Below are 25,199 nucleotides of genomic sequence, written 5' to 3'. Positions count from 1 at the left end.
CCTGCCCAGCCGTCTCCTTATCCCCGCGGGAGATTGGGGAACGCCCGCTTTCCCTGTCGCGATCAGCGCCCGGCGCCAAGGCAGGCGAACCCAGTGACGTTTGCGACCACGCACTAACGGGGCGTTACTCGCGCATCCACGTCAGCAAGCGGCCTGCGCGAGAGTGCGCAGCGCCAGCTGTTAGCGCCGCCGGCGAACCGCTACTGAAGGTCACGGGAGACGCTGACAGCGCAGCGCAGCGCTCGGTTGGTAGGAGCTTAGCGGCCTGTTAGTGTCCCTCTCGGGCGCTAACGGGTGGCATTAAACAACTGAACTTTGGACTCAAAGTATTTGCCTGTTAGTTTCAAAGGCTGATTTATTGCCGTCCAACATTTCTACCACATTACACAAAATGTAAGCAAATTTATGGAAATATTCTGATTGATATAAACAAGCAGTAACCCAGCACCTTATCCCGAGTCAGAACTTGTAAAACTGCTTGTGTTAACTTTCTAACTCCAGCTAAACCTGTTGCAAACAGCAATAGGAAGTCACAGTACAATAAAGCCCTTGTGCACCCCCCAGTGTAAGATGATGGGTACTGCAGGAACTGTTCCATTGAATAATCCATGAAGAATGAATGAGTATTGATCTCTCTCTGCTTTTGATTCCCATTAGAGATTCTGACACTTGTTAAGCGTCCAACCCTAGTGTATTTATTGCAGCTCCAGAACCTGATTGAAAGCAGCCATCCAGGGTTTTGAAATATTTGCAGCAACTGTAGGTGTGAGTTCTGGAGTAAGGTGGAGACAGGAGATGTGGGAGCTCGCTCAGACACAATTCTGGCCAGCTGCGTTTGGTTCAACTTCGAGAGCACAGCATAAACATTAGAGAGTTAGAAATCCAAGCAAACTAGGGGGAAGGGCGACGGGGGTGGGGGACAGCGGTGGGGGCGCAGGATTAGAAAGAAAGAAACTTGCATTTATATAGCGCCTTTCATGACCACCGGATATCCCAAAGCACTTTACAGCCAATTTTTTGAAGTGTAGTCACTGTTGCAATGCAGGAAACACGGCAGACAATTTGCGCACAACAAACTCCCACAAATAGCAATGTGATAATGACCAGATAATCTGGGTTTTTTTTATACCCATAGTACATAAGAAATAGGAGCAGGAGTCGGCCATACGGCCCTTCGAGCCTGCTCCGCCATTCAATAAAATCATGGCTGATCCGATCATGGACTCAGCTCCACTTCCCTGCCCGCTCCCCATAACCCCTTATCCCCTGATGGTTTAAGAAACTGTCGATTTCTGTCTTAAATTTATTCAATGTCCCAGCTTCCACAGTTCTCTGAGGCAGCGAATTCCACAGATTTCCAACCCTCTGAGAAGAAATTTCTCCTCATCTCAGTTTTAAATGGGCGGCCCCCTATTCTAAGATTGTGTCCTCTAGTTCTAGTCTCCCCCCATCAGTGGAAACATCCTCTCTGCATCCACCTTGTCAAGCCCCCTCATAATCTTATACGTTTCGATAAGATCACCTCTCATTCTTCTGAATTCCAATGAGTAGAGGCCCAACCTACTCAACCTTTCCTCATAAGTCAACCCCCTCATTTCTGGAATCAATCTAGTGAACCTTCTCTGAACTGCCTCCAAAGCAAATATATCCTTTCAGAAATATGGAAACCAAAACTGCACGCAGTATTCCAGGTGTGGCCTCACCAATACCCTGTATAACTGTAGCAAGACTTCCCTGCTTTTATACTCCATCCCCTTTGCAATAAAGGCCAAGATACCATTGGCCTTCCTGATCACTTGCTGTACCTGCATACTATCCTTTTGTGTTTCATGCACAAGTACCCCCAGGTCCCGCTGTACTGCGGCACTTTGCAATCTTCATTTAAATAATAACTTGCTCTTTGATTTTTTTCTGCCAAAGTTCATGACCTCACACTTTCCAACATTATACTCCATCTGCCAAATATTTGCCCACTCACTTAACCAGTTTATATCCTTTTGCAGATTTTTTGTGTCCTCCTCACACATTGCTTTTCCTCCCATCTTAGTATCATCAGCAAACTTGGCTACGTTACTCTCAGTCCCTTCTTCCAAGTCATTAATATAGATTGTAAATAGCACTGATCCCTGCGACACCTCACTAGTTACTGGTTGCCAACCAGAGAATGAACCATTTATCCCGACTCTCTGTTTTCTGTTAGTTAGCCAATGCTCTATCCATGCTATTATATTACCCCCAACCCCGTGAATTTTTATCTTGTGCAGTAACCTTTTATGTGGCACCTTGTCAAATGCCTTCTGGAAGTCCAAATACACCACATCCACTGGTTCCCTTTTATCCACCCTGCTCGTTACATCCTCAAAGAATTCCAGCAAATTTCTCAAACATGACTTTCCCTTCATAAATCCATGCTGACTCTGCCTGACCGAATTTTGCTTTTCCAAATGTCCTGCGACTGCTTCTTTAATAATGGACTCCAACATTTTCCCAACCACAGATGTTAAGCTAATTGGTCTGTAGTTTCCTGCTTTTTGTCTGCCTCCTTTTTTAAATAGGGGCGTTACATTTGCAGTTTTCCAATCTGCTGGGATCTCCCCAGAATCCAGGGAATTTTGGTAAATTACAACCAATGCATCCACAATCCCTGCCACTACTTCTCTTAAGACCCTAGGATGCAAGCCATCAGGTCCAGTGGATTTATCTGCCTTTAGTCCCATTATCTTACTGAGTACCACCTCCTTAGTGATTGTGATTGTGTTAAGTTCCTCTCCCGCTATAGCTCCTTGACTATCCACTGTTGGAATATTGTTAGTGTCCTTTACCGTAAAGACTGATACAAAATATTTGTTCAGAGTTTCTGCCATCTGCATGTTCCCCATTACTAATTCCCTGGTCTCGTCCTCAACAATTACTTTAGCCACTCTTTTTTTTTTATATATATATACCTATAGAAACCCTTATCGTTCAAAAATCTGTCTTGATGTTGATTGAGGGATAAATATTGGCCAGGGCACGGGGGATAACTCCCCTGCTCTTTTTCGAAATAGTGCCACGAGATCTTTTACATCCACCTGAGAGGGCAGATGGGGCCTCGGTTTAAAGTCTCATCTGAGAGATGGCACTGCTGACAGTGCAGCATTCCCTCAGCACTACAATGGGAGTGCCAGCCTGTGCTCAAGTCTCGAGCGGGACTTGAACCTACGACCTTCTGACTCAGGGTTGAGAGTGCTGCCCACTGAGCCTAGCAATCAGTTGATCATGAGGGTGGCATGCGAGGTTTGATCCCTACCTGTTAGGAAAACTTGACCTATGTGTGGCCTAAGTGCAGCCAGCACTGGCAGCCTCAAGGCAAACCAATCTTGCATAGGGGCCCCAAACTGGCATTGGGCCCCATTATCTCCAAATGCACAAAAGGCCTTTACCAATATGGCAGAAGGCAGACTTCCACCTCGATTTGAGCGTGTGTTTCCTGCTCGCCAAATTGGAGACCATTTAGTGCCTGAAAAATGTGAGGCAAGACCTGAAATTAAACCAGACTAGAATTCGCGGTAGGCCCAAGCTCTCCATTTGTATTATTGTCCTTGACAAATTTGATATCACCGAGATTTGTTTATTTTTTACAAATCCAGTGTCTTTTGCACCCAGAATTGGCAGACAGCGTTAGTCCATGAGCTGCAAGGAATGCAACCTATCGCTGGTACCTCAGCAGCCCTGCGATTGAAATTCCGTTTTCACGAAAACTGGGAGATTTTATTGGGTGATTGTACACACACGCACAAAATCGAACATAAGGATGACAATTTTAAATTGGAGCACCAGGAGCCAATGTAGGTCAGCGAGCATAGGGGTAATAGATGAGCAGGATAAGGACTCGGGCAGCAGAGTTTTGGATGAGCAGAAGTTTACAGAGGGTGCAAGGGAGGTCGGCCGTGAGAGCTTTGGAGGCAACAAAGGTGTGGATGAGGGTTTCAGCAGTAGATGGGCTGAGGCAGGGGTGGAAGTGGGCGACATTACGGAGGAGGATGTAGGTGGTCGTTGTGATGGAGAGGATATAGGGTCAGAAGCTCAAATTGGAGTCAAACAGGACGCTGAGGGTGTGAATTTGATGGTTTGACCTGAGATGGTGGCTAGGGAGGGGGGTGGCTGGAAGGGGGAATGGAGTTTGGTCAGCACACAGGGCTTGTGGAGAAGAAATGTAAACGCAAGTGTGTAAGATTTGGATCACAGGTCAGACACAGATTACCCAAAGGGTCTTAGGAGCTGTAAGGAGCGGCAGTTATAAGCATAATCAGATCCAACGCACGATTAAGACAGATATAGTAAACATACAACCCGTGACAGATGAGAATAATCTATGGCCCGAGAACGGAACGGACAGACGTTGAGGCAGAACGGTGGTCGCTGAACAGATTCGGTGGTGGAGGTGCTCGGCCGATGCCAGTATGGGGGTCCACCTCAGAGGTTTAAGCTTGACCAAGGTGTTGGGCTGAGGCCCTTATGAGATTCACCTTGAGGAAACTCTCTCTGTCTGCCCGTTTCTCCCTCGGTCGCCCATTTTAATACAGTATTTTGATGTGTTGATGGATAGCTGGTGTCAATCATTTTTACCCATCCCAAGGTCCAATTACAGGGGGAGAGGGTCCTTCTGGAAACTCCCATCTGCTGAGATCAGCTTTCTCTTGATTCGCTTATCGTTTTGTTTATTGTGCTGGCTCTGTGCGGTCTTCCTTATCTTTTTAGGTATGTGTGTGGGGTCTGTCTTTGTGGTGACCCGGAGCCCTCTATGCTTATCTGATGTGGCTAGAATTCCTTCAGCCAGCATCCAACTGCTGAGTTAGCAGACTTATTCCTTGCAGAATTGTTATCTCTTTTATAACTTGCAATTTCTTTGGGTTTAAAGATTTCTTACAAGTGGAAACTGAGTTACCTCAGCTTCATGGGCTAGGGTGCAAGGGTTGCATATTTGAACTCTTCGGATCGAAAATGTTAAGCTTTTTGTATGGAGTGTTAGAATTGACTTCTGCACTCGAGGGAGGGCTTCCCCACTCCTCAGATGTTACAACAGCAAATCAAAGGTGGCCAAAGGAAATTCTGAGTGTTGGACCCAAATATTTCTGAAATGAACACCCGTGATATGAACAATTTCATTTGACAGACATTGGCCTAACTGCTCATCTTTAGTTGAGTTTAACTCATGTTCATTTGTTCATGAAGCAGGAGTTTCAATTTACCCGCATACAAACATTACATCAGGAAGTCTACATTATCCAACTAAGTCCTAAAGATATCTTGAGCCCTTTTGATCTGAAGTTTTCAAAGTTATTTATACCATCTTGCGCCTCACTTCTTCTGTGTAATTATATCACTCAAATAAATCCAATTTTTAGCCTGAATGCAGAGGTCTGACAGTGTGCTATTTGCTACTGTGTGAAGGTGGGGTAAATGATGAGCATCCCACATGATCTCTGCTTTAATAGCCTGTCATTAAATGTTGATTTTTAGTTCCTTGACATACTATCCCACACAAAGATACAGATTTTAATTCATGAGAGTCTCAATTTGCCGGAAACTGTTTTTTTCAAAAAAGTGTTGGGATAAACCCGGACTGTAATGCATTTAGGAACATTATGAACATTATCCTAAGCACTACTAACAATTTCACAAAATCCTAATGGAAGCTGCAAATTTCAAAGTGAACTTAAAATACTCACGACCTGCAATTTGCATGCGGATGATAGCAGGGCTGTGACTGAAGAGGAACAGATGAATTCAACTACTACTCTATAACAACTAATCTAACAAAATATCTGGCTCGCTATAGAATGGAAGTTTCTCCTGATAATGAAGCATTCTTAGATCACGAAATGTGGTTTGTTAGTGATGCTCAAGAGATTGAAGCACATAATCCAGCAGACACTTCACTGCAGTTCTGAGGGAGTGCTGCACTGCCAGAGATGCTGTCTTTCAGATGAGACGTTAAACTGAGGCCCCGTTTGTTCAAGTGGATGTAAAAGAGCAAGTAGTTAGCCCTCAACCAATAACACTGAAATAAAAATTATCTGGCCATTGATCTCATTGCTGTTTGTGGGATCTGGTTGTGCAGAAACCAGCCACAGCATTTGCATACATAACAAGTGACTACACTTCAAAAGGACTGTGAAGTTCTTTGGGAGACCCTGAGGATGTGAAAGATGCAATATAAATGCAAGTGTTTTCTTCAGGACTGTGATGACTTCCCTATTCCTCATAGTAGCCATTCCTACGGCCTACAAACCTACCTGCACGGGGTGTGTGCTCAGTCCTCGAGGCATGGCAGCACAGCCGTGACTGCTTTCAAACCAAGATACATGACCAAGAGTTGAAACAGGTCGCAGCAACAAGAGGGCACCTGGGAATCCCACTAGCTTTGCATCTGTTGGGCATTGTCTAGAGTTTAGAAGAATGAGGGGTGATCTCATTGAAACATACAACATTATTAAGAGTTTGACAGGGTAGATGCAGGGAGGATGTTTCCCCCGGGCTGGGGAGTCTAGAACCAGGGGTCACAGTCTCAGGATAAGGAGTCGGCCATTTAGGACTATGAGGAGGAATTTCTTCACTCAGAGGGTGGTGAATCTTTGGCATTCTCTACCCCAGAGGGCTGTGGGGGCTCAGTCTTTGAGTATATTCAAGACAGAGATTGATAGTTTTTATGGATATTAAGGGAATCAAGGGATATGGGGATCGGGTAGGAGAGTGGAGTTGAGGTAGATCAGCCATGATCACATTGATTGCAGGCTTGAGGGGCCGAATGGCCTACTCCTGCTCCTAATTCTTATTTCAAGAAACAGTTGGGATGAAGCCCGATACTGCACTCACAGCAACACCTTTCTTCCTCTAATGAAGCGAAGGTATAACCAGTGTCTCACTGGCATGGTCCAAATTTTTTATCCTTTAGAGGGTTTATAAAAAGCCGAAAGAACAGCCAAACTGGTTGGCTGTCTGGCTGCCAAAGCTGGCACCAATGTGACAATAAACACACCTGGTGCAGTTACCTTGTTCCACATCTAGTGCCCGACCCACATGACGTTAGCAGTCAGTGGCTTAAATCGTAAACACCAATTGCAAACAATGTACAGCTGAGTTTAAAATACATTTTTAATAATTTTTTTGTTTAAACATAATTGTTTTAGGCATTGTAACAAAGTACCAACATAAACACAAAGGAACAGCTTTAGTGCTTAACTAAACGTAAACTTAAATGGCAGGTACCAGCAGGGAAAGAAAGCAAATGCTCTCACACTACGAAGCATTCAGTCTACATCGGCAGTCTGACAGGACATAGGCATCTTGGTGATCAATGTTCATAGGGTTACATGTAACATATTCTCACTATAAACCACTGGAATAAAACTCTTGTAATAACTAGTCTGTGCTGGTGTCACAGAACAACGGAATGGAGAAAAGCTTCTCTACCTGGATCCGTGACAATGCAAAACAAAACTCTCGAGATTTTTACAAATGTAACAAATAAATTTACTTTTCCACAACAAGCAAGTTCATATCTGCATTACAAGCCATCTGTAAAAAGTCAAGTAAAGGTCAGTAAGTGTATGGGTCGCTACAGTGCGGGTCACTACCTTGCATGCAATCATTTCCTGTGGAGATATTTAACATTTTCTCTTCCCGCCCAATTTGCTTTGGTATAGTTCCACAGGCGATTGGCTCCCCCCTTTGGTACCCTGCCCCAAGTAGCTATTCTTCATGTGTGCCCAACGTGTCAGCAGGTTACACGATTGCAGGAAAGCATTATTGCGGAGTGAAAATCCACACACTCGCGCTTCAAGTAAGGTCAGTCACTACATTGGTTTCTCCACCCACCCCCCCCCCCCCCCCAAACCAAGCAGTGTTGGGCTAGATATCCACGTCCTTTCACACATCCCACCTAGATGTCACTCCCATTGAAATTCATGGACTGAAAATCAGGCGGGTTTCTATGCAGGGCGTGCCACCAGATTATCACCCAGGCTGCGAAGATACACCTACCCCATCGAGGCCAATTTTAGTGGCTCTACCTAATCAGGGATCAAAGCTGGGACCTTCCTGGCATGTATGGTTGGGTAACTCATTGGGGACACCTTGCTCAGGCATCAAGGAACACCCTCTGTAGCGTTTCTATCGCTCTTCATATACTGGGACAGCTATTCTACACTTATCGCGCCTGCCATAGACAGACGATCAAAAGCTACCCGAGCGACTCAGTGAAGTGCCAAAGTAACTGGGGGCGTGGCGAAAGAGGGGTGAATTAGAATTTGAAATAGTGCCTCCATGAGGCAAAAAAACCCACTAATCTGTCGCAAGTGTGGAGGAATGAGAGGTCGTAGCGACTGGCCCATTAGTTGAAAGTGTTTAGTGGCCATGTGGAGTGGAGAGAGTAAATCGAATAGCCTAATCATAGAATGACGCAGCACAGAAGGAAGCCATTCAGCCCACAGCATCTGTGCTGAACCTGTGTAGAGTAAATTACACTAAGTTGGCATTTCTCGCGGCTAGATTGGGATCAAATTATTCACCACCAGGCCACAAGCCACGAGATACAAGGGTTGAGCTCGGGAGTTGGCCCACACACACACGCACACATGCACACACCTTTCGGAACCTGGTTCCTTATCTGGAGTACTCCAATGAAGTCTAAACGACAGCAGCAGAGGAGAATCACTAGTTCGACCACCTTCTTTGATTCAAGGCTGGAGTTACAAGGTTAACAAGTAATTAATGCCACGGCAAGTCTTGGGGCGTTAGCGTCTGCCTTTCTCATGTGGACAGCACCTCAGGAAGGAGAGAACTAGCCAAGGCAATCACCTCTCTTCTGTGTATTCCCTCCCCAGGTACAACCGCAAAGCCCGCATCCCCTCTCAGGAACAGAGTCTACATGAAGCAAGTGAAGTAAAACACACCCAAAGCTGAGAGATAGGCAGATTCGATTTTATTAACAGTATATGTTTTGTCAGCTTCGAGAGATGGAAGACAATTTTTCAGTTCATCAGCCAAACTGGTGGTGAAATAAATTGACTGCCTTGAATGATACTCTAAAATGTTTGGTTTGTACATAACTTGGGAGTGCTTTTCTATTTCTTTTGATTCCCTGCTTTTTTTTTTTTACAATAGCACAATTGCCAGACCTGATGGGGAGTCGGGAGACAGTTCCGAGCATTCCTCGTCACCTAAGGTAGATACAATACTAAAACCCCATACAAGGATCAAAAATATTCCGTGGGCCCTTAATTATATTTCACATAAACACAAATTCTTGTAAGACATAATTGAGAGCAGTAACAACAAAGCTGTGTATGTCAATCTTAATGCCCCCCCACCCCCCGGATACAAAAGCGGTTTCAACCAGACTCGGAGAAGCACAAGCGAAATCACCAGGAATTGTTATACATTATATAAAAAAGGTTAGCACATGTTCAAGGTGTCGCCCAATGTTTTTTTGAAGAAATTTTTATCATTGCAGTTAACCTGACAAAATAGCGACAGCTTACTGACGGTAAAAAGTTACATAAAAATCTAAAAAGGCGTCGTTATATCTCAGAATCTTAAACTGTTTATTCCTCCTCCTTTTCCCCCAATTTTACAATCACTACTACTATATTGACACAATAAAATGCCTGCAAACTGGTGTGTGTCACACCTCGATGTAGCTTTTAAATCTTTGTACAACAGATTGCTTGTAGAATTATTCTGTACGTGTGGTTTTTCTTTTTTTTAAAAAAAAAAGGTTTTGCGACGATTACTGCAGTGTCGGTTTCACTGTGTCCCAGAGCCCTGGGAGCCTCCTGAGTAATTCCCATAGTTGTAGTTCCCGTAGTATTGGTTCCACTGACTCTGGTTCTGGTAATACTGGCTCCACTGCTGGGCGTACTGGAGGACAGACGGAATGCAAACAGACAATGTTACGTTCACGGAGACTGCAATTCATTAAATTTAACACACGTTTTCCAAAAGGGTCCATCCAAGGTGCAGAAGGTCTTCACAGCATATTTTAATATACAATGGATGTTCACCAATGTTCTCTCCAATCTTTTTTACCCTTTAACTGGCTGCAAATTTTCACGCGCCTGCGATTTCTCCCGTGTGAAAGCTGGCGAGCTGCCTGTGTGGGACCTCCAGACCGCTGCTCGGCCACAGAGCTTAGCGGGAACTTTGGTGCTTAGTGAGGGAAGGATAGTGTTGAGAGGACATCGGGTGGTTGCTTTGCACGTCACCCAGTGGGCACGGAATGAATTACGGTCCGTTAAGAGCACATCCACAGTAAAGCTCCTTCTGCACTGCCCCAAATACATCTTAACCCAACCTCGGGGCACCTCCAAAGGCCCAGGTCTGTACTTTCCCACACCAGTAACCTCAGCAGCCAATTCCTGGCCAGTCAGTACTCTGGTCCCAAGCGTATTACACTTCCCAACCACGAGGAAAGATGGTCACCCCTTCGGTCTTGGGCCTGGACGCAAACCCAGCTCCGAGAGAGGAAGGAGCAATGTGTTACCCACTGTACCACCCAGCTTCAAAAGATTAAACAGTTTCTCCATCCAAACAAAGCAAAACATGAGACACTGCAAGACAGCGACTGTTACTGGCAACTCTCTCAACACAGCAAGATTTCACATTCATACATCAAGGTCATATTCATAGCTGGCACATTCAAAATGGTTGTTTCGGAGACAGCCTGTATGGTACACTAACCGGAAATAGCATCGCTCTGAACAGTCCTCCAGCTGCAGGTAAATACAGAGTCTAACCTTCCTCATCTGGCCTCTGCCAAAATATCAGAATTAATTATGGTTCCCCGTTATTGAGATCAGGGGACTCAGGGCCAGAGAGATCTTCTGGACCAGTTTCGGTTGCCTAGATGGGGTCGGAGTGAAATTTCCCAGATCCATCCCCCCCGCCCGCAAAATGGCCTGGGATTTTAACCTGTGTTTGTGCCTCTCCCAGGAGATCACATTGTTTCGCGTGAAGTGGAAAGTATATATTGTGGAATCACAACTGTGTGGTCTTTATCCTTCCGCCATTGTTTGCTTCTCAGGATGTGGACAGCACTAGAAAGGAGCAATTCATTGGCCACCCCGAGCCCAGCTGTTTTACAACCGAGTAGCTTGCTGGACCACTTCAGCCGCACAGCACGGGACTGGAGTCCGGCAGTGCACAGACTGGGGGGGGGGGGGGGGGAGAGGGTGTAGGTGGCAGGTTCCCTGCCTGTCAACCAGTTGGGTTTTTAAACAAGCGGTTAGCTTTTTGTTCCTCCTAGTCCTACAGCCCACAAAGTATCAGATTAATTGGGACTCAATTCCAGAGCTTCCCATCGTGGGGGTGGGGGGGGTTTGAACGAATCGTCTCACGGTTGCCGGTGGTGGGCTACGATACCGTACCCAGTACCGAGAGAGAGTTAATACATGCATTGTGACACTGTGACAATCACCTGCTGGTACTGGCTGGGGTACTGCTGGCTGTAGCTTTGTGTCGCAGTCTGGGGCTGAGTGTAGCCTTGGCTGTAGTTCCCATAGGTGCCATAGTTACTACTGTAGCTGTACGTCGGATTGTACGGTTGACTGTAGCTCTGGCTGTAACTCTGCCCGTATGCTACCGGTGGTGTCGGTGTCGTCAGTGCTGGTGCTGGTGCTGGTGCCGGGGCCGGGGCCGGTGCCGGGGCCGGTGCCGGGGCCAATGTCGGTGCCGGTGGCTGAAATAGAAACGAAACGTGGCGAGTTTGTTACAGGCCTGGAGGTCAAAGTTCAGCAATGACAGACGGCACAACTTTCATCTGTTTCAGTCTGCGGTTTTCTGAAACCAATACAGCCAATCCAATGAAGCAGCCCCAAGTGGAAAGGTGAATCAAAAGCCTTCAGCGCAAGTTCCCTAATGCGCCAACAGGCAGCCAGAGAACGCGTGGAAACAGCAAGTTGGCCATTCAATAAAGAAACCAAAGACAAGCATCAGCTTGGCTCAGTGGTCTCTGCCTCGCCGGGAGGTTCAAGGGTGGTGAGTTCAAGTCCCATTCCAGGTATGGTACATAGTCTAGGCTTCCGTGCAGCACGGAGGAAGTACTACATTGTTGGACCTGCCATCTTTCAGATGTTAAAGGCATCTCGGAGGCATTAAAGTGAGGCATGGCACTATCGGAAGAGCAGAGGTGGTGTCCTGGCCAACATTTATCCCTATTCCAGCACAGCACCTGGGAGTCCCTGGCCAAAGACCGCCCTAAGTGGAGGAAGTGCATCCGGGTGGGCGCTGAGCACTTTGAGTCTCATCACCGAGAGCATGCAGAAACCAAGCGCAGGCAACGGAACGAGCGTGCGGCAAATCTGTCCCACCCTCCCTTACCCTCAACGACTGTCTGTCCCACCTGTGACGGGGATCGTGGTTCTTGTTTTGGACTGTTCAACCACCTAAGGACTCATTTTAAGAGTGGAAGCAAGGCTTTCTCGATTCCGAGGGACTGCTTATGATGACGACTACAAAAAACAGATTATCTGGTCACGTCTGTTGTGTGTGTGGGACCTTGCTGTGGACAAACTGACTTGTCATGTGTGCCACAATAGCAGTGACCACACCAACAAAATTGGTTGTAAAGCACTTTGGGACATCCTTGGGACGTGAAAGGCGCTATACAAATGCAAGCTTTTTCATTCTTGCAGCCAAAGGCTTGCACCAAGATCAGAAATCCTGTAAAACTGACTGCTCGCTCCCACCCCCATACCAATAAAGCTTGGCTAGAAGCTCACTTCCAACCACCTGATTATTTATCTATTCAGCAGCGGTTACCTGGGCCTGGCTGTAAGTGGTTTTGCTGTAGGAGGGGGTGCGGGGGGTCGAGTTGTAACTCTGGGTGCGGTTGTAGGTACCACGGCTGTTGGTGTTGTGGTTGGTCCAACGGTTCTGGGTATTACCGCCACGGTTGAAGCCTGCATTTAACAAATAAAGACGGATTTTATTCATGACGAGCGTGGGCCCTGCTCCTGTACTGGGTTTAATGGGCTGAAAACGTTCCAGCAACAATGAACTTCGGAACAGGAGGAGGCCTTTTAGCCCCTCGAGCCTGTTCGTCATTCAATGGCTGATCTGTATCTCAAATCCATCCACCTGCCTAGGTTCCATAGCCAAGCGGGAGTGGGTGGGTGGGAGAGAGTTCCAGATTCCCACTACCCTTTGTGTGAAGAATTGCTCGCTGACCTACATTGGCTCCCGGTTAAGCAATGCCTCAATTTTAAAATTCTCATCCTTGTTTTCAAATCCCTACATGGCCCTCGCCCCTCCCCATCTCTGTAATCCAGCCCTATAATATCTCTAGACATCTGTGCTTTTGAACATCCCCGATTTTAAACGCTCCACCAGTGGCGATTGCGCCTTTAGCTGTCTATGCGCTGAGCTCTGGAATTTCCTCCCTAAATGTCTTCGCCTCTCCTCTTCCCTCCTTTAAGACGCTCTTTAAAACCTACCCCCTCAACCAAGACTTTGGTCATCTGCCCTAACATCATCTTATATGGCTCGGTGCCAAATTTGCATTTTATTACATTGAAGGCTCTATATAAATATACATTGTTGTTATTCCTGACAACACACTTGAATGGGGTACGGTAGCATAGTGGTTATGTTACTGGACTAGTAATTCAGGTTCCTGGACTACTAATCCAGAGACAAGAGTTCAAATCCCACCACGGCAGTTGGGGGAATTTTAAATTCAATTAAATAAATTTTGAATGAATAAACTAGTATCCGTAATTGTGACCATGAAACTACCGGATTGTCGTTAAAAACCCATCTGGTTCACTAATGTCCTTTAGGGAAGGAAATCTGCCGCCCTTACCCGATCTGGCCTATATGTGACTCCAGACCCACAGCAATGTGGTTGACTCTTAACTTCCCTCTGAAATGGCCCAAAGAGCCACTCAGTTGTACCAAACCGCTATGACAAAGTCAGCCTTTTGGGAGCACCTTCACCACACGGACTGCAGCGGTTCAAGGCGGCGGCTCACCACCACCTTCTCGAGGGCAATTAGGGACGGGCAATAAATGCTGGCCTTGCCAGCGACGCCCACATCCCAGGAACTAAATAAAAAACGGCGTAGCTCTTAATTTGATGCCCCATTGTTCGGGACAAATATGGTGCGCGCGGAAATTTTTCTTTCATCGTCCCGTTAACGACTAAACAGAACCGGGAATAAAGAGCAGTGGCAATTCTAAAGCCAGTATAAACCCAGCACTTCCCTCCACGGCCCCAGACACTAACCTGCCCGGAATCCGCCGCGGGCAAAACCTCGGGCCGCCTGCCCGCCGCGATTGTCGAAGCGGTTGAAGGCGCCACGGCCACGGAAGCCGGAGGACCGGTTGTCGAAGCGCTTCTCCGGAGGAGGGCCGGCTGCCTTCCCTTCTTCGTTGTAGATGCTGACCAGTTTCACCGCCTCCTCCTTCTGCAGCTCAACGTAGGACACGGTGTCCAGGAACTCGTCGGCCTCGGGCAAGGCGAAGTTCGCTGGGCGCCGCACAGAGAGAGAGAGAGAGAGAGAGAAAAAAAAACACAGCAAGGAGACAAGTCAATGATTGTTCTCGGAACCGGCAACAGTTAAAGCTCGAACCGTCACGGGACAGATCTTTGCGCCAGTGGCCCAACGCCACTCATCACTGGGAAGGTGCAAGGAAAATAATAGATAAAAAGGTACCGCAAAACCAGAAATTCTGAATTTCCAAGCAGATCGTGCAACCGGTTACCGTCAACGCACTTATGAGCATCACATAAATCGGAGAATCTGTGATGGCCGTAACATTCTCGGTGTACTGACCTGTGGTCTACAGTGTGTACGTCTGGTAATTGGGAAGAGACGGTGAAATGGTTTGTTGTGGGAGGCAATAACAAAGGAGGAATCAGTGGGAAGAGAGCTATCTGGCTGCTTTTTTTCCTTCTAGCTTTTTTTTTTTAAAAACACAGGATTTGCGTTTCCAGTTTCCTACCTTTCATTTCTAAAACTGCATGATCAGGAACATCCTTTCCTTCCTCATCAGTACGCTTTATTGTTCGTTCTTTTAAATCGGCATCCGTGGGACAAATTACAATAGCCTGGCGTTGAAACCCTTCAAAAGGACGCATTTTTCGTCTCTGTGCTGATCCATAAACATTTGTCTAGCAATGGTGACAAAGAAGAGGCAAAATCGTTCATTATTTCTTGCTTGGCTTGCAGACATCGAGGCCTGTAAATGACGGGATTAACATTCTCTCCCCCTCACAGCTCACAAGTGTTGTGGCAGGGTGGGCACCCACTTTAAATACAAACTTACCCGCAGGGATCGGAACCTCCGCACAGGATGTTTTAAAACGTTATATAAATCTGCCGCAGACTTGCGTATGGGAACGAACACGGGGAGTTTAGGAAGGTCCACAATTTGCTGCTCCATAATTTAGATAAACCAAACCGACAGTTTTGAAGCTTCTCAGCACATCTGATCGATCTTTTGAGACGGGAAATTTCACAACATCCCGATTGAGATTCCCAATCTCCCGTCCCTTAAACTGTCGCAGGAATCTCCGAATGCTTCTAGTCTCAGTGATTAGCAAAATATTAACAAACCCAACTATCAGTAGGCAAAATAAGCAGTGCTGGGGCACACGGTCCCCCACCTGCCGACTCTGACCAACCACAATTTAGTGAACAAACAAGCGGCTCATACCTGAATAAATTCGACAATTCACACAATTAATAAATTAAACTGCAACTGAAGAAGATTATTTTATTTTTATAGTTTTGGGGTAGTTCACCAATTCCAATAAATGTTCCTTTTCTCCACATATTTCAAAAAAACGGATTAAAAGCACCAATCATAACTTTGAGCAGAATCTCTGGTAACTGTAGAAGTGTTTTTTTTTTTAGAGACACAGGCTGCATATAGTGACTCCCTAAGTTCCCGAATGGCTATTATTGGGCGATTTTCCCGTCAATCATAGGGTATGTGACTGGGACTGTGTAACTATCCTCCACTTATTGCATTTCGCCAGAGAAATAATCCCGCTATTATCGGGAGACGTTGCTGTAGTTTCAGTCACGAGCTCAGTTTGCTGCAGTGCGTAAAGACTCTTTAAAAATAGACTCTGCAGACTGTTTGCTCCAAGCCCCACTCCTGCTCTAACCCACTGGCGTCGACACTTACTCTGTTTTTAAAATTCAGAATGTTTTGCATTTGCAGAGGGCCGTGCACAAGAATTTCTGTAATCAGTTCTGATCTATTTGGTGCCTCTGCGGCAGGGCTACTTCCATAATCCTCCTTATTATGGTAAATCTTTCCATCGGCAGTATAAAATATACGTGTTCTTTTCAGCCTTCAGGCATCACTTGAATATAAATAACTTCTATTGCTGATTGAGCACTTCACCCCTCCTGTGCTTGAACTGAAAAAAAAAATCACCCAGAAATGACTGTCCAACACCATAACCATCACTGAATGAAATTAGTAGCAGAGGGTCCCCAGGTCTCTGCCCCCCGGCAGCAATCAAACCGCCATCCCTCTACTCTGACAGAAAAAACAATGCCAGATGTACTTCCAAGCTTTGGGAAACAGAGTGTCACTGGAAGAGTCTGCAGCAAGAGAGTCATTACAGCAACATTCATTTACAATACATTTAAAGAGAATTATACGTCCTTCTTAATATGTGTTTTCTTTCATTTATAGCTTCTCAACATCTATCTGCAAATCCCTTAGAAACATAGAAAATAGGTGCAGGACATTTGGCCCTTCGAGCCTGCACCACCATTCAATATGATCATGGCTGATCATGCAACTTCAGTACCCCATTCCTGCTTTCTCTCCATACCCCTTGATCCCTTTAGCCGTAAGGGTCACATCTAACTCCCTTTTGAATATATCTAACGAACTGGCCCTTTACACACCAGACTATTCATGGTTTGAATTGGTTTCTCTCAACACTTTTACTGCGTTTTCCGTTTCCTCTCCCTAAGCCCTGTTCTTTTCCATTTCCCAACTCGATCCAATCATCTCCTGAATCCATTCTGAGTTTCTGTATTCACAGGGACTGAGTCAGCACATCACAACCATATTTGTAAAAATCACATGTGCAGAGACTGGAATTAGTGTTTGAGACAACAGAGAGCCACAAAATAGATGTGTAGTACTGAATTTATGCTTTTAAGCAAAACTCCGGATCCTACTCTGCACCCAATCCCACTCACCAATTACCTCCCTCCTGCACCCAGTCCCACTCACCCATTACCTCCTGCACCCAGTCCCACTCACCAATTACCCCCTCCTGCACCCAGTCCCACTCACCCATTACCCCCTGCACCCAGTCCCACTCACCCATTACCCCCTGCACCCAGTCCCACTCACCCAATACCCCCTGCACCCAGTCCCACTCACCAATTACCTCCCTCCTGCACCCAGTCCCACTCACCAATTACCTCCTTCCTGCACCCAGTCCCACTCACCAATTACCCCCTCCTGCACCCAGTCCCACTCACCAATTACCCCCTCCTGCACCCAGTCCCACTCACCAATTACCCCCTCCTGCACCCAGTCCCACTCCCTAATTACCCCCTCCTGCACCCAGTCCCACTCCCCAATTACCCCCTCCTGCACCTAGTCCCAGTCACCAATTACCCCCTCCTGCACCTAGTCCCACTCACCAATTAACTCCTCCTGCACCCAGTCCCACTCACCAATTAACCTCTCCTGCACCAGTCCCACTCACCAATTACCCCCTCCTGCACCAGTCCCACTCACCAATTACCCCCTCCTGCACCCAATCCCACTCACCAATCACTGCCCAGCTTCATGCAGTGAATTTAAAATCCTCACCGTCCAATCTTTCTGTGGAGTCATCCCACACACTATTGCAACCTCCGCCAGTCTCATAGCTTCTCCTGCACCTTCTGTCCTCTGACACTGCCCATTTCTACAATCAACACCGCGCCCCCCCCACCCCCTGGAATACTCTCCCGACAACTCCCCGCTTCTCTCCCCACTTTTACAAGCCTGCTCAAAACTCATCTTGTTCGTCACCTCCCGACTCTTCAGATCACCGCCTGAAGTCTACTTTCATCTTTTAATCCCTCCTCCTTCTATAAAGCGCCTCAAGATGTTTTCTAAAATGGCACGTGCTGCTGTATTCATATTATTCTAAAAACGATTAAGGACTAAATGCTTCTAGGTCTCACTAAAACTGGACTCAGTCCTCATCTGTGACACTATTCGATTATAACTGTAAAGTTCTTACTGAATATAATTATAATTGTAATTATAATTGTAAATACTGTAACCACGATGGGCTGAATGGCCTCCTTAAGTTCTGTAAATTTCTATGATTCTATGATTAAAAACACTAACAGCACAGCATATGAAAATTCCAGACACTAACTACCAAAAAACATTAATAATCTCAAACTAGATTTGAAAATAAGCAACAATTCCAATTCTAGACTCAACGATGGGTAGCATAGCTCACCTTAGCTAGTAGAAAAAAAGTGCCCAAGTGTATACAGACAGAAGCATTTTCATCAACACTCATACGGTAGTTACAACTGAAACTTTCGTATATTGAACCAGTGAGGTTTACAGCACAGAGGAATTGCATTTATTTATATAACAGTATTTTTGGATTGTAGTCACTGAATTACCAATTTGCCCACAAACAGCAATCGGACAATGACCATATAATCTCTTTTTAGTAATGTTGATTGAAGGATAAATATTAGCCAGGACACCAAGGACAAATCCTCTGTTCTTCGATATAGTGCCGTGGGATATTTTATGTCCATTTGGGAGAGCAGCCTCAGTTTAACGTCTCATCCGAAAGGAGGCCATGTGTCTGTGCTAGAGCTGTCCAAGGCTAATCCCACTACCCTGCTCTGTCCCCATCATACTGTATCTTCCTCTGTTTCAAATGTTGATCCAATTTTCTCTTAATATGCAATGCGCTCAGCCTGAACCACTCTATGGCAAAGGATTCCACGCTCCAACAACTCTGTGTAAAGACATTTCTTCTAATCTCTCCCCTTACTCGGTTGCATCATCCTGGCGAATCTATACATGGCTTTAAGGCCCCCGTCTATAATGAGCCTATCACTCGCGCCGATTTTGTAAGTAGGAGGGGGCAGGTACCATTTAAATGAGTTTTTTTCGTGCCGGCAACCCTGCGCGTGCGCGTTGGAGCGTTCGCGCATGCGCAGTGTGAAGGAAACATTGGCACTCGGCCATTTTTGTAGTTCTTTGCAGCTGTTCATTTTTTAATAAAAGCACATTGCCCTTCCATGATCAGCACTGAGGCTTCTTGCAGCAGTGAGAAGGCTGCAGGAAGCCTCAGAAGTTGAGGCAGCCGTTTCCCGACGGGCCCGACCGACGGCAGGGGGGCCCCTCCCCCCCCCCGCCGTCGGTCGGTCGGGCCCTCACTGCCCCCCGCCGTCGGGAACGGCTGCTGCCGTCGGTCGGTCGCTCACTGCCTCCTCCCCCCGCCGTCGGTCGGGCCCTCACTGCCTTTCCCCCGCCGTCGGGAACGGCTGCCTCAACTTGAGGCTTCCTGCAGCATTCTCCTTACCTGAAGCACTTTCACACAGGTAGGAACATGGTTTATTTAATCTTTTCTTTGCTTATAAATGTTTATTCAGGTTGGATTTATTTGTATAATATTTGTATAAGTATAAATAAGGATTTATTGTAGAATTTAATGACTTCCCTTCCCCCCCCCCTCGTTCCCGACGCCTAATTTGTAACCTGCGCCTGATTTTTTAATGTGTAGACAAGGTTTTTTCCAAGCCTACAAAAATCTTCACTTGCTCCATTCTAAGTTAGTTTGGAGTACGTTTTCACTGTGGAAACTTTCAAATCAGGCGTCAGTGGCCAGACACGCCCCCTTTTGAAAAAAAAATTCAGTTCCAAAGTGAAACTGTTCTACCTGACGAGAACTGCAGAAAACCTAAATGTGGAGAATTCCGATTTCTAAGATACTCCGTTCTCCACCAGTTGCTCCTAAAAATCAGGAGCAAATCATGTGGAAACTTGGGGCCTAAATTGCCGATCACCCTGCCTGCACCATCCTTTTACAGTTCCTGTAGCAAACCTCCTAACTTTTGCGCCATCAGCAAATTTTGTTACTGTACTCCCTATGCCCAAGTTCGAATTATCCATATACAAGTGCAATGTCCCGAATCTGGAACTCCGAAAACCAGAATTACCCAAAAAATGGACATTTTGCGCGCAGCTGAAGGAGTCATCTGGAATTATTGTCCGAAAACCGGACATTTTTGAGGCAAAACCCGAAATCCGACACAGATTCGGTTGAGGATTCCGGATTTCAGACACGAAAATCACACCCCAAATCCGGAATCCTCGACCAAATCAGTGCCGGGTTTCAGACCTCGCCGCTCAAAACCCGGCACAGATTCAGTCGAGGATTCCGGATTTCAGACTATTGATTTTCTTGTCTGAAATCCGGAACGGACTCCGTCCCGAGGATTGGATGTTGTACCTGTATATGGAGAACAAAGTGGGCCCAGCTCTAACCCCGGGGTGCACTATTGTCAAGTTATTTTTCAAACCAGGCAACACCCATCAACTCTAATCCTTCATTTTCTGCCCATCTTCCAACTGTCTAACCACGTTGCTACATTTCCTCTTGTACCATACACCTTGCAATGTATGCCCCAGCGAGTATGCTCACAGGTTTGTAGAGCTGTTGCATTGCGAGTGACTTAGCCAGTCACGTGATGTTCACAAGACTCAATAAAACCCCAGCCAGTTGAGTCTAGGTCATCCACGATGAGGTATGCAGTTGTGAGCCTAGTGGATGAACTGGTAATGTGTGGTGTGATTATTAAACCATTGTTAATAAACCAACTAGTTCGTAATACGTAGCAATGTGTTGCTTTGAATTCTGAAGCAAATACATTACACACCTGAATGTGAATAACATGCCTGCTGCGAGACATCTATTGAATGCTTTCTGAAAATCCATCCACACTGTATTATCCAAGCAATCTTTAAAAATCTATTACATTTGTGAAACATGTCTTTACCAGCTGGCTGTCCTCGATTACCCCATGCATTTCTAAATGCTTACTGATTGGATATCGAACTATGGATTGTAAGAATTTTCCCAAAACTGAGCCTAGACTAACTTGTTTATCCTTCTCCCCCTTTTCGAACAGAGCTATAATAGTGATTCCCTTCCAGTCCTCCGAAACAGCTTTTGTATCTTGGGAGGACTGAAAAATTGTGTTCAGAGATCTTGCCTTCTCCTCCGTGACTTGCTTCAACAGCCTTTGGTGCACCCACCAGCCCCTAATGAACTATCCACCTCGAATTCTGCCCACTTTGAGAAACCAGTTCCTTTTCTAGTTAGATCCTAAGCTCTAGAATTCCCTTCCTAAACCTCACCGCAGCTCTACCTCTCTTTCCTCCTTTAAAACACTCCTTAAAACCTACCTCTTATCTGCCCCAATATCTCCTTATGTGGCTCGCAGTCAACTTTCATTTTATAATGTTCCTGTGAAGCACCTTGGGATATTTTACTACGTTAAAAGGCGTTATATAAATACAAGCTGCTGTTGTTGGCAGCATGAGAGAAATGTAAAATAATGAAATATCTCCCATTTCTAAAGATATCATGTAAATCATTCCCCAAGATATCATGTAAATCATTCCCCAAGTTTGAGTTTGATCTCAAAAAGCATAAGTAAAGGAAAGTTCTACAGTAAACAATTTGATTTGCATTTTACACAGAGGCGGCAATTTTCTCAAGCAAAGAAATGGTAGCTTACTAAAATTCAAATGAACGCACTTAAGTCCCAACTTCTGGAATCCCCCCCAATGACCATTCAAGTAAAGGACATTAATGTTTATGCATGTGTCGAAGCTTTATGCCATTCTGTAGCAGACCTCTTGCAGTTCTCATTACTAGTTTCAACTGAATGTTTTAATTTTAAATAAACAGAATTCAACTAAAAGCCCCATTCAGAATCGTACTGGCTCAGGTTTAGTAATACTAGCTTGGTCGACTCAAACCTTTCAAACTACAAAATAATTAAATTCAGCCTTCAACACTGTAGTTTCTCAACACAGTCGTTATGTAGTTACGTAAATGTGCACTAGAACACTACTTCATTCTCTCCCCCCTTTTTAAACAGTAACATTTCTGAAGGGCACAGACTGATTTTACAAAGTTATAACTGAGTTCAACATATTCAATAAAGTTATTCTGACACACACACACACACGTAGCTACACGTGTAATTCAAGCTATAATCTCAGCCATACCACTAGAGTATCTGCCCGTTATTTCCATTCCAGGCATGCATAGAAAAACTCAGTAAAGCAACTAGCAAATCTGCTCAACCGGTTAAGGTTTAATACCAAAATTCAAGACACTTGGGTTTTTAAGACTGACGTCACAAATTGCCCCATACTAAAAGGATACTTTGCAAATATGCAAGCCAACCTACATAGCATCCTGTGTACCATCCTGTATTTACTTGTTCAATAACCACGAGCTATTCCTTTTCACAAGATAGTTGGCAACATCGCATTATTACACGCAACTAACGTGCAAAGTGATGAGATAGCTCATTACATCTGGAAACTGTTAAACTGTATCTTGGAGTAAGCACTTATTCTTTTGTTACACAAGCATTTTAACTAAAATGACAACACAACTCTCCAAGAGCATGTCAAAATTCTGCTTAAACTCCATTCTTTTTTAAAAAAAAACTTCCTTTGCACCAGCATAAAACCCGCGCGATCGGCATTGAAAAATCAAGGCATTTCCAGACTTGGATTACAGAAATTATGGAGCAGCACAAGACCCAAAACCCGTAGTGTCGTGAGCTTTCCGCAACATACACACCAAGCACGGACGTGAAATCTAGCAGCTGCACACACCGTTGAAGTATTTCACGGTGCGGTATGTTAGACAGACAGCGTACGTTTTGAGGAATAAAGCTATCTAATTCTCTTGTAGCGCAAGCAGTACTTAATGTGTGGGTCACTGTACCGCTGGAATGAAGAATGTTTCAGCCAAGGGCCCAATTAAATATTTTGAGAAACTTTGATTTCATTAAAAAGCCAATCGCATTCAATTGCAACAGGACTTTAAAGGCTAGAACGAACTAGGTGAATGGATCAGAGCAATTGTAGTGTCGCTGACAGTGGCTGGCTGATTATTAGTTCTCGTGTAGAGTAGATCTGAAAATAGATTTTGGATTCCATTCTTTGCACTCCTCTAAAGGGGTCAACAAGCCCCACCAAAAGCCATCCGGAGAGTGTGAAGACGTTTTTCTATTCTTGACCCTGACTAACTCGCACATACTTACCTTTATCTACCAGTTCTTCATGAGAACATCTGCCCCAGACAAGACAATATACAACTACTTACCCAGTGGTACTTACAGTTATCCTGTACCAAAGATTGTCCTTTCGACCTGTACTTACCTCGCCCATCTTGCAAGCCCTGGAAAGCCAATGTTCATTAGTGATAACTTACCTGCACACCAATTATTTTACAAACAACAAAGTTCCAATTAATACATCTATTTTTAAAAGACATGTTTTTTTTTTAAACTTAGTAACAATGGAGATCAGTCACTTACTCACCACTGGTGTTTTACATTGTAAGCAGCATCATTAAATCCCATTTTTGTTCTTTACATGGGATGGGTATTTTCATTTGATCCCCAAGCAATGAAACAAAGTTCATCTTTATTTACAATGTGTTTAAAAAAACAAAGTATTACAAGAGATTTAATTTGCTGAATAAGTGTAACATTAATATATTGCTATAAACAAGCTAAAATAAGGCATCTTATCTAATGTATCAGTAAAGCATGGAAACACAACAGTACCTGGTCAAGGATGTAATTGCGTTTCTTGCGAGCAGCAATCTGGATGAGGCGGTTCAAGCACTGAGTAGCTTGCTGGATTAGGACATCCCAGCGGCCCGCGTAATTGCGCTGACGTCGAAGACCCATCACCTGTGAAAATGGCAGAGATGCCCGTTGTTGAAAGGACCGGATTTACTGGCTCCTAGCAACCATTTGCTTCCAGTGTGTATCCATTATCTTGCAACTCATGCTACTACCCCGATTTATACCAAAATAGGCTTTCCAACAAACTGTTAACCGGGACTCTTTCTCCTACAGTATTTTTTGAAAATCGTCAGTCCTTTATACTTTGGTCTCATTTTACCAAGCTTTTGACACCAGTGAAACAATAACTATTTGATATGCTTTCTACACATAGACGCACCACTTTTTGCACACGTGGAAATGACAATTAAAGTTCAAATGATCACACTTACGACGCACCCTCTGCCCACTCCCCAGATTGTTCAAATAAAGGTCCTTGATAAAGGTGTTTGTACGCACGTCTGTGTTTTATGCCATTCTGTAGTAGAATAAATATAGAATTGAAACTATCACAGCACCAGCTGACGATTGACCCTTATGCAATGACACTACTGAAAGGGGCTGGTGACAGAATTACAGGCATGTGTTTTCAACTCTTCCGACAGCGGGCAGCAGGCACACGGCTGTGTCAGTCCGCAGAACTGCTAATGGACAGTTACACCTGTTACTATTACCGATTTTCACTTCAGCTTCACTTATTTAGTCTTCAGATTGCAGGCCTGTCATGTAAACACGGAGTCAGTAGAATATTGCTGAGGGACTTCAAAATTGAACTCAGTTAATGACGACATCAGCCGAGCATCTCCAAGCCACTTACCAGTTCTGGCACAACCGCTAGAAACTGGGTCATTCTGCACGCCCTATACCTACCTTCATCTTTTCCATGATGGCATTTGTTCCGAGGATATTGTATTTCTTCCACGGGTGGCTAGCTGCATGCATTATAGCCCATGTTGTCTTCCCTGCTGCAGGCAGGCCAACCATCATCAGGATCTAAAGAAAGCGCATCATTAGTAAAATTCTGCAACTCTCAGAATTCTTTAAGCAAGGTGCGCCCATTTTCTCTCATTTCTCCGTCCCCCAATTATCCCCAGTTTTTCCTGCTTAGTAAATGGCAGCCTTGGAGCTCACACGTAGTAAAGTGTCACAGGAGCGAAGGCCTGGGAATGGAGTGTGGCATGGGGAGTCCCAAAAACCAGCTAGTCTCAATCCTAATGTAAGCTTTCAACATTAATAGTTGATTCCAGGTTAACTGATAATGAATAC

At 45.2% G+C, this 25,199-nt stretch overlaps 1 protein-coding gene across 1 annotated transcript in view; it reads right to left on the bottom strand.

Annotated features, from left to right (window-relative positions):
• Positions 1–7,119: 7,119 nt before the first annotated feature.
• Positions 7,120–25,199, bottom strand: part of LOC139239208 (heterogeneous nuclear ribonucleoprotein U-like protein 1) — a 63,835-nt gene continuing 45,755 nt past the window's right edge. The window contains exons 9-15 of the mRNA XM_070867862.1: positions 24,804–24,926; positions 23,871–23,999; positions 14,986–15,154; positions 14,267–14,509; positions 12,802–12,941; positions 11,459–11,719; positions 7,120–9,903 (exon numbers count right to left, since the gene is read on the bottom strand). Coding sequence (XP_070723963.1) covers positions 9,790–9,903; positions 11,459–11,719; positions 12,802–12,941; positions 14,267–14,509; positions 14,986–15,154; positions 23,871–23,999; positions 24,804–24,926 — 1,179 coding nt within the window. The 3' untranslated portion in view covers positions 7,120–9,789. The remainder of the gene's footprint in view (positions 9,904–11,458; positions 11,720–12,801; positions 12,942–14,266; positions 14,510–14,985; positions 15,155–23,870; positions 24,000–24,803; positions 24,927–25,199) is intronic.

This window comes from Pristiophorus japonicus, chromosome 26 (assembly GCF_044704955.1).
Source record: "Pristiophorus japonicus isolate sPriJap1 chromosome 26, sPriJap1.hap1, whole genome shotgun sequence".
In the NCBI taxonomy this organism is placed as follows: domain Eukaryota; kingdom Metazoa; phylum Chordata; class Chondrichthyes; family Pristiophoridae; genus Pristiophorus; species Pristiophorus japonicus.
The sequence above is the reverse complement of the archived record's forward strand: the minus strand, read 5'-3'. Positions and strand labels throughout refer to the sequence as shown.